The sequence below is a fragment of the Megascapheus bottae genome, chromosome 5, assembly GCF_031878675.1.
Source record: "Megascapheus bottae isolate mThoBot1 chromosome 5, mThoBot2.hap1, whole genome shotgun sequence".
Classification (NCBI taxonomy): domain Eukaryota; kingdom Metazoa; phylum Chordata; class Mammalia; order Rodentia; family Geomyidae; genus Megascapheus; species Megascapheus bottae.
In genome coordinates, this window is record NC_143513.1 from 49,918,224 (window position 1) to 49,934,141 (window position 15,918).

Sequence of the window (15,918 nt, forward strand, 5' to 3'; positions counted from 1 at the left end):
ATGCTGTCCCTGTTCTCTACTTGGGCCACAGATAGACTTTCAGCTTTTTTGGAAGTTAATTGAGATAATTGTATCATGGGCTTTCCTGCCCATGCTGGCTTTGAACCACAATCCTCAGATCTCACCCTCTTGAGTAGCTAGAATTACAGGAGTGAGCCACTAGCATCTAGCTAGTTTTTTTACTTTTTATCTGGAGGCTGTGAGTGAATTTACTTTTTCTCTATGCTCAAAATATTTCCTAAAGCAATGCTTTCCCATCTTGGTTTTCCATTATTTCAGTGGTTTTGCCTTCATTGTCTATAGCTTTAGCTTTAGGTGAACCTTAGTAGTCTATACTTTAGAAGAATGAATCCCACTTTAAATGCCTTTTGTTTTGTTTTGTTTTTTTCTCTTGCTAACTCGTCTTGAGTCTAGTGTGGTTCTTTTTCTTTTGTCTTCACAGTTTTATTTATTGAAAAAGAAAAGTGGAGCTAAAGGAATGGTGGTAAACCTTTGTCATTTTTATTGGAACTAGAAATTTGACTATTTTTTTATTACCTGCTCTGGGTTGGGTAGTGAGTTTAGTTTTGGGGAGTCAGGAAAGAATAAGTGATAGTCTTTTAGAGGCTGTCTTGGAGGAAAACAGTCACAGACACAGATATTTGGTACTGTAGTGTTGGGTGCTGTGAAGAGGGCATTGTGAAGCATATAAGAAGTACTTAATGAATTGAACCTTCCAGAGGAGATGACATTTGCATTAGATGGACATTTACCAGTGACAGAGTTGGGACAATCTAGTTATTGTGAACACTGTGTGCAAGAATTGGGGGCATGAAAGTCTGAATTTAGGATACACAGTCCATTTGGCTAGAACACAGATATTGAAAAGTGAGTTAGAAAATTTCCATTCATGATATGCTAATTTGGACTCTGTCCAAATTAGTTTTATATTTTAAGGGAAGCTTTTTTTTTTTTTTTTTTTGCTAGTCCTGGGCTTGAGCTCAGGGCCTAAGCACCGTCCTTGGACTTTCTCAAGGCTAGTGCTCTACCACTTGAGCCTCAGCACCACTTCCAGCTTTTTTCTACATATGTGGTACCGAGGAATCGAACCCGGGTCTTCATGCATGCTAGGCAAGCACTCTACCACTAGGCCAAACTCCCAGTCACAGCATCAAAGGTTTTTAAAGTAGAATGTTCATGTGATCCCATTTCTGCTTTGTTTAATAAAAGCTGTGAATTCATTTGTCTTTAGAAATCAAGCAAGAAACAGGTGTGAAAGCGCCAGATGTAAGAGCAAGGTAACAGGTGGGCTGACAAGATTGCCTTTTCCACCCAAACTATTTGAAAACACTGTTCAGTCAGATCACATAGAACATTGGCCAAAGACATTGTGAAGTTAAACCTTGCTCAAGGTTATCCCTGACGTGGCAAATTGTATTTGTCAAGTAAATGGATGGATGTTTGGGTGTATATGCCATGTATGCAAATTCATTTGAAGCTTATTCCAGTAAATCAAACAAAAGTGATAAGGCCTGAGTTAGAACACAAAATTGAGAAAATATAGACCTAGGTAGATATAGATATGGGAAATACTGAATAGGATTGCGGATCTACTGTAGAACCCACTGGAATTTAATTACCAGTTAGATCTGAAGAGAGAGACCCTTGAAGATGACCAGAAGATACCAGTTTGAATGGAATGGGTGGTGATGCTCTTAATCGACAAAGAAAACATGGGAGAAGAAAGCTCCAGAGGAGAGAGGTTTTATTTTAAAACAAAATAATTTTATATATATTTATGAGATCGCTCTACCCTGGTAATCACTGGTTCTGCCCTCAGTGTTTTTGTTTTTGTTGGTGTTTTATGTATTGTTTTTGCTGCTGGATGTCAGGGCCTGTGCTTGCAAGGCAGTCATCCTTCCAATGGAATCACACATCCAGCTCCTTTTGCTTTATAGTTTGAATAGGTGCTCACCTTTATTTTCTAGCCATCCTGGGCCACTTCCCCAAATTTATGCTTTCCTTGCTGTTGTGATGTCAGGCACATGCCTCAATCGGTGCCCACATCGATTGAGGTGGGTCTCTTGAACTTTTGCCTGGATTGATTTTTCAGGCATGATCTTCCCAGTCTATGCCTCTCCATTAGCTGAAAAGTCTGGTATGAGCCATTCCTCCACTCCCAACTTCTTTGTGACCAACTCTTTTAGATTCTACATGCGAGTGAGATTATGCAGTGAATGTCTTTCTGTGCTCAGCTTGTTTTATTTAATGTAATTTCCTCCAGGTTGAGCATTTTGACCTACCGGCAATAGGTCATCCTTTTTACATCTGTGTTTTATGCTGTTATACCACATTTCTCTATACAGTCATTCATTTTTTTTTTTGAGAGGGAATGAGGTGAGGCTTAATTCCAAGTACAAAGACACTGTATGGTTATCCTTTCAGTGGAACTGTATGATTATCCTTGGAATATGTAGCTCTTATTCATTCATTACTTTTGGGGAAGTGGGGGACAGGAATTGTCCTAGAACAAATCTTTTTTTTTTTTTTGGCACCGGTCTTAGGGCTTGAACTCAGGGCCTGACATTGTCCTTGGGCTTTCTCAATGCTAGAGCTCTATGACTTGAGCCACAGCATAACTTCCAGTTTTTTCTTTGTATGTGGTATGGAGGAATCAATCCTGCGTCTTCCTGCATGCTAGGCAAGCACTTTGAGACTAGGACAAACTACTAGGACCTAGAATAAATCATTTTAAAGGAAAATCTTGATCTTGCCTGTAAACATTCCTTTAACTTATATTTGTATTTGGGCATGTATCAGGTATAAGTTCTGGTTAGAGATCTTAACTTTTCTAATAAGATCTCAATAGGTTTCTGTTGTTTGTCAAACAATATAGTTGTGCTTATGCTCAGATTTTGCTATAGAATACAGTTGCCAGTTCTCTGTCTACCTCCCTCTGTTATGACTTCAGTGTGCATTAAAAATCTCGGTAAGAAGCAAAGCGAACTAACCATGTATGTATAGGCTGAGGATATTGTCAAGGCTCTTGAGCCTTTGAAGATAGAAAGACCTCCTTTATGAAGACCTGCAGAGATGTTATGAACTTAGAGCTTTATATCAGTAAAAGTGATTTTTGTTTGTTTTGTTTTGCAGCTTACCTGCTAGTGTGTTTTGATATTGTGGACACTGAATGTGTAGTGTATTCATCTCTGTTAGGGATTTGAAAGTCAGATTTGTAATTTGTCGGTAACAGTTGCAGTCTTTTTTTTTTTTACGTGTTCAACTCCTTTTTCATTTGTTCTTCCTATTTTATACACAACTTTGTATTTTTTTGTTAATATATTTCCATTGGATTTATTTTGTTAGATCTCACTAATAATTTTTAATAACATTACATAATAATTAAATGTCAGTTTTACATGTTTGATTTTTACAAATAATGCTGCCAAGATCATGTGATCTCAGACAGTCTCCAGAACTAGCGCTGCTTGGTCAGTGTGGGATGTCAGCAGTCAGTTTTCCAAAGAAGTTGCATAAATGTTCTCTCTCTAGCATTGAATTCATGTTCTACTTGCTCCATATGAGCCCAAATTAATTGATGTCATTTCTAGTCTTCTACAAATATATTTGACTGTTCTGCTTGTTAATTACTATGGTTTTGTAGCTGCTTTTCCAGTTGACTGATGGACTGAAGTGCCTGTGCATTATGGGTTTATTGTTATTTGAATATCCCTAAGTATGTGTTCAAGCCATTTGCCCTTTGTTTTCACTTTGCCCTGTGATGTGTTTATATAGTCTTAGGACCAAAACTTTATAGTAAGCCTTTGCCTGAAGTTTAACATAGTTCTTCAAGATTTTTTTTGTTTACTCTTTACCTTTCAAATTGCCATATATATTTAAGAATCTGCTTTTTAATTTCTATTAAAAAACTTACTTGAATTTTTATTAGAATTTCAGTTATTCTATATCATTTTGGTGGGGGACTTTGTAATCTGTGAACATGGCTTAATTCTGATTTATTTAGCATGGTGCTATATTGGATAGCTTTTATTAGGCTTGTTTGCACATATTTTATTCTTTTTTTTTTTTTTTTGACTTGAACTCTGGGTCTGGGTGCCATCCCTGAGCTGTTCATTGCAAGGCTACCACCCTACCCCTTGAGCTACAGCACCACTTCTGGTTTGTGGTAGTTTAATTGAAGATAAGAGTCTTATGGACTTTAGGGACTTTAGTGCCCAGGCTGGCTTTGAACAACTGTCCTCAGATCTCACCCTCCTGAGCCACTACACCCGGCTCCATATTTGATTCTTAAAAGTAGTACATAAAATTTCCATTTTCTAATTCTTTGCTCCTCTGTAGACATTAACATCATTTTTGAAATTTTAGTTTTTATTTGAACCTGTGCATTGTTAATAGTTTTGAACTATGCATTGCTGTTAATTTTAAGTTCTTAGTTTCATCTGAAGATTATTTAGGATTTTCTACACATGGTCTTACTGCTTCTATAGTAACTCCCTCCCTCATTTTCTCCCCTTCCCTTCATTCCCTCCCATCTCTTTTCCTTCCCTCCTTTCTTAATTCTTTTCCTGCTATTTTCTTGTTTTACTACAGTGCCCATAGAATTACCTTTATACTGTTGGCATTTGTTGATTATTTTATTCAACTGACTCTTTGATCACACTTAGCTTGTCTCTTTTAAAGATAAAGTATCTAACTCTATTTCATTTAATAGTGAGTTGAATTCAAAGCTGCAAGACACTTTGGAACAAATTGAGGTAAGAAAGGTTTTATCATTAGTAAATGGTTTTCCCTGAGGCTTTTGAATAGCACAGTGCATCATTATGTTTTGATTTCATGTTATTATCAGTGTTTTTTCGATCATTACACTTAAGCTGTTGGAATATCCATGAATTTTCAGATAGTGTTAATCTATTTGTAGTTTAATGATGCTTTTGGAATTTTGGGACCTCAAAACAGTACTTTAAAATATCACTGTTTGTAGAAAAAAAACTTTAGTGAATTAATTTACTTAAGAGTACTTTTCCATTAGGGTAAACCAGTGCAACAGTGATACTCACAAGACAATGTGTTGGAAATCAACTTTACAACTTGGGGAAGGGAATTGGGAGGGAAGGGAAAGAAGGAGAAAAAGGAGGGAGGGGTAACAATGTTTGACAAGAAATGTACTCATTACTTTATGTATGTTGTAATTGTAACCCCTCTGCATATCACCTTGACCATAAAACAAAATTGAAAAAAAAAAAAAGGTCATCCAAGTACTTCCTTCAGGGCAAACTCCATCCCTACTTAAAAGAAAAAAATTATTGTTGGGAGATGTACAGAGGGGTTACAATTATACTCATCAGGTTGTGGGTACATTACTTCTTGAATATTGTTATCCCTTCCCATGTTTTTCTCCCACTTTCTCTCCTTCCTCACTCATCTTGTTTTTCCCTTATCTTCGTTTTTCAAATAAACGTATATACAGTATACCAGATACCAAAGTGAGATACAGTAACAACATGAGATAAACCTTAAGAGGAAAAGAAGAGAATTAGCTTCACTTAGTACATTAAGAACAACAATCACAAAGATAAACCTCTTGTTTCCATATCTTGGAGTTCATTTTGCTTAACCTCATCCCATATGGAATAGACATATGTACATAGTTTTTGAACTACGATCCTCTATTAGGAGAATCCTAAACATATACTAAATGTTACAAATGAGGGAAGCCATGGAATCTGTGTTTCTTTGGGTCTGGCTTACTTCATTTAATGTGATATTTTTTTCAAGTCTTTCCATTTCCTTACAAATGGGGCCATGCCATTCTTTCTGATGATAGCATAGAATTCCATGGTGTAACTATACCACATCTTCCTGATCCATTCATCCACTAAGGGGCATTTGGGTTGGTTTCATATCTTAGCGATGGTGAATAGTGCAGCAATGAACATGGTTGTGCTGGCAGGTTTGGTATGGCCTTGTTTCTGGATATTTGGGTAGATACCCAGAAGTGGGATTGCTGGGTCATAGGGGAGCTAAATCTCTCAAAAATGTTACAGTATTTCACTTTGTTATCTGATATATTGGATATATGCGTATTTAGTTATTTGAAATTGGATAGGAAAGGGGGGAAAACAAGATGGGGCCGTGGGTGGGGGAAGGGATATGGGGACCAAGACATGAGAAAGAGTATCAATGTATGTGAAGTAATGCACCTTCTATCTGGCTAATATAATGTAACCCTTTTATTAATTACAATAAAAAATATATGCTAACAAAAAAATAAACCCTCAAAGAAACAACCATCCCATTGAAAAGTGGACTAAAGACAAAAGGAGACTTCTCTAAAGAGGAAATAAAAATGGCCAATAGACACATGAAGAAATGCTCCATATCTTTGGCCATAAAAGAAATGCAAATCAAAGCAAGTTTGAGATTTCACCTCACCCCAGTTAGAATGGCCATTACCAAAAAAATCTATTAACAACAGATGCTGGAAGGAATGTGGCCAATAGGAATCACTACTGCACTGTTGGTGGGAGTGTAAACTTGTCCAGCCACTCTGGAAAGCAGTATGGAAATTCGTCAGCTGCTTTTTTTATATAAATAAATTTTATGGAAATGTAGCTATGAAAAAAATAAAAGTAAAAGTCTCTGACCTTTTATGAAAATATTCTTTGACTATAAATGCAGTTATTTGGTTATTATAAAATTGAAATATTTGATAATCACAAAAAGCAGCTGCCTTGGATCTTGCAAATAAATTTTTGCTGGAATATATTTAATGAGAACTTTCTGTTGAGAGCTCAGAATTTTTTCACTTCTTAATAGAAAATATTATTCTATGCTTCGTAGAAAACCAGCAGTTAAAAATTGAATAATTAAGATAGAGAACTGTAAACAAAGTTCACTTACTTAGAAGATATAAACATCTTAAGTCTTGAGGCATATACTTTTGAAGTCAATGTTTTGTGAAAAATTACCTGTCAGTGATTATAGAAAGTTTATGAGTTTTTTTAATAACTTCACAGATTCATTCATACAGTTGTAAGATTTCAGCAGATACTTGAGGATATATGAAGTTAAGAAAAAATAAAACACAGTATTAAAAGAAAACATACATAATTTGTTTTCCTTAAAAGAGTTTACAAGACTGAAACATTTATATTAATATTATGTCTACTTGGTGTGATAATTAAGAAATTGTAATTTTAATTTATTTAATTTGTTTTTGACTTTTTAATTCAGTGTGATACTACATAGATAATAATTACTGTGAGAGAAGTCTTCATATTTTCTTTTCACTGCCTTGAAAACTTAATTTTTAAGTCATTTCTTCCTCTTAATTATGAAGGAACAATTGGATGTAGCACTTTCAAAAATCTGCAAGAATTTTGACATTAATCATTATACCAAGGTTCAACAAGCTTATCGACTTCTTGGAAAAACACAGGTTAGTTTAAAAAGGTGGTTCTATTCACTTTCATGCTTGTTTGAGACTGACTATATAATAGTAATGTAGTATCCTTTAAGTTTCATTTAATAAAGAACATTTATTAGTAGTGATGACATCACTGTTCCAAGGGTGGGAGCATCTGGTTAGAAATCTGTTGATGCAGGCCTGCTATGACAACCACAGTGGGGGTCTGAATTTCAATAAATCTAGGCCTACAAATGATGTTACAAACATGCACATGGCTCGTGGCCGAAAAGAGGTTCTACACCTCTCTAAGTGTTTGTAGAGATTAAAATGGCATGTACGTTTGTTTTCAATAGGGTATATGCCAAGTTTAATATTTTAATAGTTTTGTATAGGCCTTTTTTTTTCAAATGTGTTACAGCTGGAAAGCTGTGGTAGTAGGATTATGGGTTTAATGTCATCCCAGCTACACAGTAAGTATTTGTGTGGGTATATATATTTCAAAAAACTAAAATCAAAACTAAAACCAAACCAGATGGGAACATGCATACACACACATACACACACACAGTATATTGCAAAATAATTCAATGAGGGATTATATCTAGTCTCTTTTTTTTGACTCTATAACATTCCTTTTTTTTTTTTTTGTGCCAGTACTGGTGCTTGAACTCAGGGTCTGGGCACTGCCCTTGAGCTTTCTCAAGGCTAGCGCTTTACCACTTGAGCCACAACACTACTTCCAGCTTTTTCTGTGTATGTGGTACTGAGGAATTGAATCCAAGGCTTCATGCATGCTAGGCAAGTACTGTACCACTAGGCCACCCTCCTGGTCCTAACATACCTTCTTAAAGGCTAGTTTGACTACCTCAAAATGGTATGTAAAATTTATGCAGTGTATTCACTTACCTATAAAACGGGTTCAGTGCATTTACCAGGTTTCTTCAAAGATTGTTATTCCTCAATGTTGTAATTTCCCTCCTAACCCATGCCTTTTTTTTTTTTTAATGTACTCTTAATATCCAAGAATGTCCTTGAAAACTTAAAGTAAGGGCCATGATTTGAAAGTTAATCATATCTTCAATGTGTACATCTCCTTTAGAAGGAAATTTAAGGCTTTACCAGGGTATTTAAATTCTTTTTATATTTTAATATTTATATTGTTATATCTCACTAATTTTTATTCTTAAGTATTACTCAGAAAAATCTATAAAAAGGAAGACCTTTGCCTATTTTTTTTTTTTTTTTGCCAGTCCTGGGCTTGAGCTCTGGGTCTGAGCACTGTCCTTGGACTTTCTCAAGGCCAGATGTCTACCATTTGAGCCTCAGCACCACTTCTGGCTTTTTTTCTACGTATGTGGTATTGAGGAACTGAACTCAGGTGTTCGTGCATGCTAGGCAAGCACTCTATTAGTAACCAAAGTCCGGGCCCCGACACTTGCTTATTTTTTTCATATATTTTTATTGTAATTTATAGAAGGGTTACATTATATTCACCAGATAGAAGGTGCATTACTTCACAAACATTGATACCCTTGTTCATGTCTTGGTCCCCATTTCCCTCCCCCTACCCCCCGCCCCTCATCTTGTTTTCCCCTCTTCCCTATCCTATTTCAAATAACCAAATAAGCATATATACAGTATTATCAGATAACAAGGTAAAATACTGTAACAATATTAGATAACCAAGGGACAGCAAAGAGATGAGTGATAACATAGTACATTAAGAACAACAATCATTCATTATATGGCTTTTGTTTCTATGTCCTGGAGGTCCTTTCATTTAGACACTTGCCTATTTTAAGGGCTATGTTTACAAATTGCTTTGTGACTTTTAATTTGCTCTAGAAGATTTTTTTATTCACTCATATGATCAGTGAATTTACAGTTTAACAAAATAAATACCAGGAAGCTGGAACATGTGTTGTCAGGAATGGGAATGGGGCTGAAAAGGGCAGTGAGAGGAATGGCAGGCAAATGAAGAAGGGAAAGGTGGGCAGAAACAGTTACAGTATTCAGTGTACATGTATGAAAATATACGAAGTAAAATATGGAAATGAAGCCAGGTCACCTCAGGGGATGTATGGGGCCTTGAGAGATGTGGAGAATGAAGAAAGAGATGGCAGTGACTAAGATACATTGTAGTCATTAACTGATATGTTGAAACCCTCTTATAAAACTACTTAAAGATAATGATTTTTTAAAAAGAAAAAATACAGCTTTATATTCATTAAATCCATTGGTACCTACTAAATAGATTGCCTCAGCCCTCTGAATATTGATTTTCAAGTGTATTTTATTCTAGTGAGGGATACAAACCTTGAAGAAACAAGCAAAGATACTGGCAGACTGTAACAAGTGCTACCTGGAAATGTAAATTAGGGTAAGAGACTAAAGCACTGAAAGTACTGCTTTATATGGAGGCAGCAACAAGGAAAGTGTGTCCTGGATTCTGTAAGTTAGTGACTACTTAATGCTGGAGGGGTTCCAGAGGTGTGCTTATGCATGGCACTTCTGAGAAAGGGCAGGGTAAGTATCAGTTATAAATACAGAGCAACAAAGTAGTATTCACAGTCCACAGACTTCCTTGTATGCTGTGAAGTACTGGTCATATGAACATTTATTTGCAGATAGAAAAATAACACAGTTAACTCTGAGAATAGAACTGATCTTAGGGTATAAGTTATAATAGGTAAAGATTCTTTTCTTTGTGTTTTCCCATCTGTTGAAATTTATTTAAATTGTGTATTTTTTCTTTCCACAGACTGCAATGGATCAACTTCATATGCACTTTACTCAAGCCATTCACAATACCGTATTTCAAGTTGTCCTTGGTTATGTGGAACTATGCGCAGGAAACACAGACACAAAATTCCAAAAGCTGCAATATAAAGATCTCTGTACAGTATGTAATATATTCATCTACCTTTCTTAATTTTTAAATCGATACTCCCTTTTTATTTGCACCTACCATTGCATGATGCTAGAAAATGAAAACAAACAATGCTCAAAAACTATTTCTTTTCCCCCATATTATTATTTTCTTGATAGGAAAGCCAGACTCAGTCACACAGATGTAAGAGTGCTGGGATTGTAGTGCGGTTGCTTCTAAATTGATTCTTCTCTGTAGTATATTTTCCTGTTGTTCATTGATCTAAATAAATTCTCTTTGCAGTTGCAGAGATTCCCCGGGAATCATCTCTTTCCTGTCTTCTATGTGTGTACGTGTTGTTTTTGTCAGTGTCTATAACCAGCTATTTCTTGTCATTCTTAAATGTACATGGAGTTTTAAGATAATCGAACTTATCATGCAAGAAATCCCAAGTAGGTCCACAGGGCTATTTTAAAAGTAGGCCTTGTTGATGGGTACAGTGTATAGAAAAAGGATAAATAACTGCAAAATGGAAATGTCATCTACTTTTACAAGGGAAGATTGAAAATGACCAGGATTACAGGATTCATCCTGTTGATTTTTGTTGTTGTTGTAGTTTGTTTCTGGGAAATCTGTGTAGACTAGGTGGTTCTTCAACTTGAAGTCCTCTTGCCCTCAGCCTCCTGTGTGCTGAGGGTCTTCAGCCTGTTTGATCATGTTAAATATTCAAGTATATTTACCACTTGAGGTCATTGTATTAAAGAATCCATGAGATCAAGGCTAAATTGAACAGATTTGAGAGTTGTAGCCATAGGGCTGAGTATGAAGATTGGTGGAAAGGAGTATAGAAGAAGATATTTAGGCTATGACTGGCATAGTTTGGAATTGAGAAGTGAGAGAGCCTAGGCATGTTGGCAGTATATTTGCTTCATATTGTAACAATATTTTGAAGGAAGTCCTTAATCATAAATATCATTTTAAAGTAACAGTAAAATTAAGATAATCAAATAGAGAGAAAAAAGGGACCTAGTAAGGAACAATTGTGTTTCCTTTCAATGGAAAAAGATTCTCAGTGTTATTTTCTACTACTTTCACATGTCACCTTACATGAATGGGAGTGAAATTTAACCAATTAAGTCCTTTTATAAAGAGATCTGGATAAAATTAGTGTTGTGTTTTATTATTTAATTCTGTTAAAGAATCTCAGTTCTGAAGACCAGTACCAGTCTGTCTCATTGTGAACTCTCTTCCATTTCTCTGCCTGTAAAAGTTTAGCTGGTTTTGAGTTTTTAAAAATGTTTTTGTAACCTGATATATTGTATATACATTTATTTGTTTATTTGAAATAGGGAAGGAAAAGGGGGAAAACAAGATGATGGGGGGGAGAGGGAAAGGAGGACAAAAACTTGAGAAGGGGTATCAATGTTCAAGAAATAATGTACCTACTACCTGATGGAAGGCCCTGAGTTCAATACCCGGTTCTGGCAAATACACACACACACACACACACACACACACACACACACACACACACACACATAAATGGAAAAAGAAAAGTGATTTTATAGCTGGGTATAGTGGTATATGCCTGTTATCCCAGCATCTGGGATTCTGAGGTAGGAGGATCACAAGTTCAAGGTGATCTTGGGCTACGTAGTAAGACTCCATCCGTCCCCGCCTTCCCTCTACCCCCCCCCCAAAAGCATCAAAGTACAATTCACTATCCTTTTTTACCCCTAATACTGAACCAGTTTTTCTTTTAATAGTCTATTCTTAAGTTTGGTTCCCTGTTTTTGTAAAAATATATTTGATGGCTGCTTTTAGACTAGTGATTTTGGTTCCTTTTAACAAAAATGTGTACAGTATTATGCAGCCCAAATAAATATCTGTTAATTAGCAGCAAAATGTTTTTTTTTCTTCTCTTCTCCTTTCTTTTCCTTTTCAGATTTGAACTCAGGGCCTTAGGTTTGTTAGGTAGGCTGTGTCCAGTAGGTGTGGTTAGTGGACGAGAAAGAATTCAGCACTGAGTATCTTCGCTGGACCATGTGTGCTTGGGCATGTGGACATAACCAAGGGCACATAACCAAATTAGCCTATTGCTTCTAGGCTTTTAGAGTTCCGTCTTATAAAAGATATCATTTCATTAATTGGATTCTAATAATTACATGGCTTTTCTTTTAAGGGTCAACATGTATCTAATGTGTCATGATCTTAATAGAACACCTAAATACAACTTCTTTTGTATGAAAAGTATATTTCTTTCTGTTCCTAGATTCTTTGGGTACTTGCTCTTGGGAAGAATTAATATATTTTTCCTCATCAGGTAGTCTGAGAGCAAACTGACTTTCTTTACTATAGATGATAAACTGCCAGCAACTTTGGAGTTAAATTTTTTGGTTTGGGGAATTTGTATAGTATTAACCATTTCATTAATACTTTCCAATTTTACAACATTTTTGGTGGTACTAGGGCTTGAACTCAGAATCTCCGGCTTGTTAGGCAGCAATTAGGGTCTTCTCTTTTTGTCCAGGATGGTCTAGTCCACAATACTTGCATTCATGCTTCCCATTGTAGCTGGGACTATGGGCATGCGCTATCATGTTCCATGGTTGTTTCAGATAGTATCTCACAAAGTTTTTGCATAAACTTGCTGAGTTTCTCTGGATCTCTACCTTTTCAATATTGAAGATTACAAGTGTGAACCAACATGCCCACTCCTGTTTTTTTCTTTTTTTTTTTTGTAGGTCATAGGGTCATGAACTTGACCTGTGTGCTGTCCCTGAGCTCTTTAGCTCAAGGCTACTGACTTACCCCTAGGCCTGGGTGTTGTCCCTGAGCTTTTCAGCTCAAGGCTACCCTTGAGCCAAGCCCCACTTCCCGTTTTCTAGAGGTTAATTGGAGATAAGAGTCTCAGGTCCTTTTGTGCCTGGGCTGGCTTTGAACTTTGACCCTCAGATCTCAGCCTCCTTAGTAGCTAGGGTTACAGGTGTGAGCTACCATGCCCGGCTTATGTTTTCTGACTCTTAAAACTAGATTAATTAATAATAAACCATTATAAGAAAACACAAGCAAAAGAAAATAAAAATTATGCATCTGCGCGCAAAGCTTGCTTTTTCAAATGTGTGTATATATATAAGAAAATAACCTTTAAAAGTAGCTGTATCTATTGTTTTATGTCATTTTTCCCATTTGCTATGTTTCAAACAGTTTTCTATTCAAGTAAATAAGTACCTAACATAACTTAATGACTTAATAACTTATTTCAGTGTAAGAGAGATCCTGTGGATTAATTAAGTAGTTTACTGTTCTGGAATATTTATATCATTTGTCAGGATTTGCCATTGTGAGCAAGCAATTTAGCAGTAAATATTCTTAAAGCTAAATCTGTACATCTTGAATTATTTCTTTGGGGGCAGATCATGAGAAATGAAATTACCTTGTCAAAATGTTTACATTTCTAAGGCTTTTTGAAAGTGGATTTGCTAACTCCACATCAGTGTCTGCTTTAGGCTGCTTTCCTGAACACATGAATGATTATTTGTTATTTAATAACTTAATTGTCAGATAGATACCACAAGGTAGCATATCAAAAATAATTTGTGCCAAGTACTGATGGTTTATGCATATAATCGTAGTTATTCAAAAGACTAAGACCTGAAGATCCTGGTTTAAAGTTATCCTGTGGAAAAAAAGTCTGTGAAACTCCTCTCCATTTAACCAGCACAATGCTCGAAGTAGAACTGAGGCTCAAATGGGAAAATACTACCTTTGAATGATAGAGCTAAGCAAGAACATGAGGTCCTGAGTTCAAGCCCTGGCACCCGTACACAAAATAATAATTTGTGTTGCTAATTATTCAAGTATATTTGTGATGTTATATTAAATGAGGCATTTATAATTGTTGACTTTGTTGGATAGGTGAATAAGCCTTTCCTTCTTTTTTCCTTTCATTTCTTTATTTTTTCCCCCTGAATGCTGTTTAGTTTAGCCTTAGATGGTGATCTACAACCTAGAAAGCCACTTTGAAACCTGCCAAAGAGTGACTTCTTAGTTTGATAATTGATTTTTTGTTTAAATACTACTTTTTACTGTGATCTTAAATAGAATAAGGGTTAATTAACAACATTGTATTGCTTAAAATTTTGAAAGACAGAATGTATTCTGCTTTACTTGTTTTGTGGTATTAGTGTATGCCTTTTATTATGGTCATTTCACAGTAATTAGAAAACCCTAGATTGGTATTAAGGAAGTTTCTTTTCTCTCATGTGGAAATTAGATATAAATTATGTATAAACATATACAGATGTATTAAATGCAGTGTGATATATGCAAGGAAGAATTCCAGTATTGTGCTTTGAACTTACTTCCAGTCTAACAAGATAAATACTAGGAAGCTGGAATTTGGGGTATCAAAGCAGGAAAGGTCAAGGGGATGAGGGCAGATGAATAAAATAAAGGAAGGGTGGGAGAACGAATTCATAATATATATATGTGAAAATAGAACGAAGAAAATTGAGGGCATGGGTGGGATTTGGAGAGATGGAGAGAATGGTAGAAGGGAATGACACTGATTAAGATGCATTGTACTCAAAAACTGACCTGTTGACTTAAAACCCCTTTGCACAACTATTTAGAGATCATAAAAAAATAAATGAAGGAGCACATCATAGTTCACTGTTTAGCACTTGCTAGCTCATTGGTTCCATGTTGAGATCAGTCATGATACATGGGTTACCTTGTCTTCCTGTTGCTGAACATACTGAGCACTGATGACAGCGCCTGGTAGATGAGAATTACTGTGCTCCCCTCATATATTCATGCTTTTAAACAGGGAAGGAATCCATTCAAGTGCAAAGGAAGTTAAGCTACAGTTTGTGTGCAGTGTCATATAGATTCTAGGTGACTTTCTTATTTTAATCGTTTGGGATTTTCATATATGAAGCAGTGTGTAGGAATCATGACCAATACAATTACAAGGTAAAACTCCAAGCCCAGGCATAGTCTTTCTTTGTGCAGTACCACCTCCCTGCTCCTTGATGGCTGGGATTGCTTAAGTGGTTCATATTTGTGCAGCTTGGTACCTTGAGAGGTAGTTAGAGATTGCCAGGGTGGTCTCGAAGCTGCTTAGCCCAGACACTTGTATTGAGGACCAGCATTCAGCCCCTCACAGGTGAGATTCCTTGGGCCTGTGCAACATATTTCTAGAAGCATTTCTGTTATCCCCAGCATCTTCTTGTGATGGTAGCTCACTGCTAACAGCATTTATATGATGATACTGATAACATTTTGAGTTCCTTAGTGTGAGGGTAGGTGCGTGCGTGCGTGCGTGCGTGCGTGTGTGTGTGTGTGTCTGCATACTATGCTTGGATTCCTGTGAAACTGTGAAGACATCTGTTCTCTTCATATTTGTTTGGATGTGATGAGAGTGCTAACTCTGAATGTGAGACAAGGAATAACAATGCTTTTGGGATACTACTAAAAATTTTCATTTTGACATTTTAATATAAGAAACATCTTCCTAAAATTTCTTTAGGGGTTTGTTAAAAAAGACTTCTGATGGGTATAAAAGTAAGTTTTACTAACCCTTAGCAGCCCCATATTTTTAAAGTTTGCTATATTTTACTTTGCACTTAATAACTAT

At 36.0% G+C, this 15,918-nt stretch overlaps 1 protein-coding gene across 1 annotated transcript in view; it reads left to right on the forward strand.

Annotated features, from left to right (window-relative positions):
• Positions 1–15,918, forward strand: part of Vps50 (VPS50 subunit of EARP/GARPII complex) — a 116,557-nt gene that overhangs the window by 36,055 nt on the left and 64,584 nt on the right. The window contains exons 10-12 of the mRNA XM_090333121.1: positions 4,712–4,754; positions 7,340–7,438; positions 10,170–10,310. Coding sequence (XP_090189247.1) covers positions 4,712–4,754; positions 7,340–7,438; positions 10,170–10,310 — 283 coding nt within the window. The remainder of the gene's footprint in view (positions 1–4,711; positions 4,755–7,339; positions 7,439–10,169; positions 10,311–15,918) is intronic.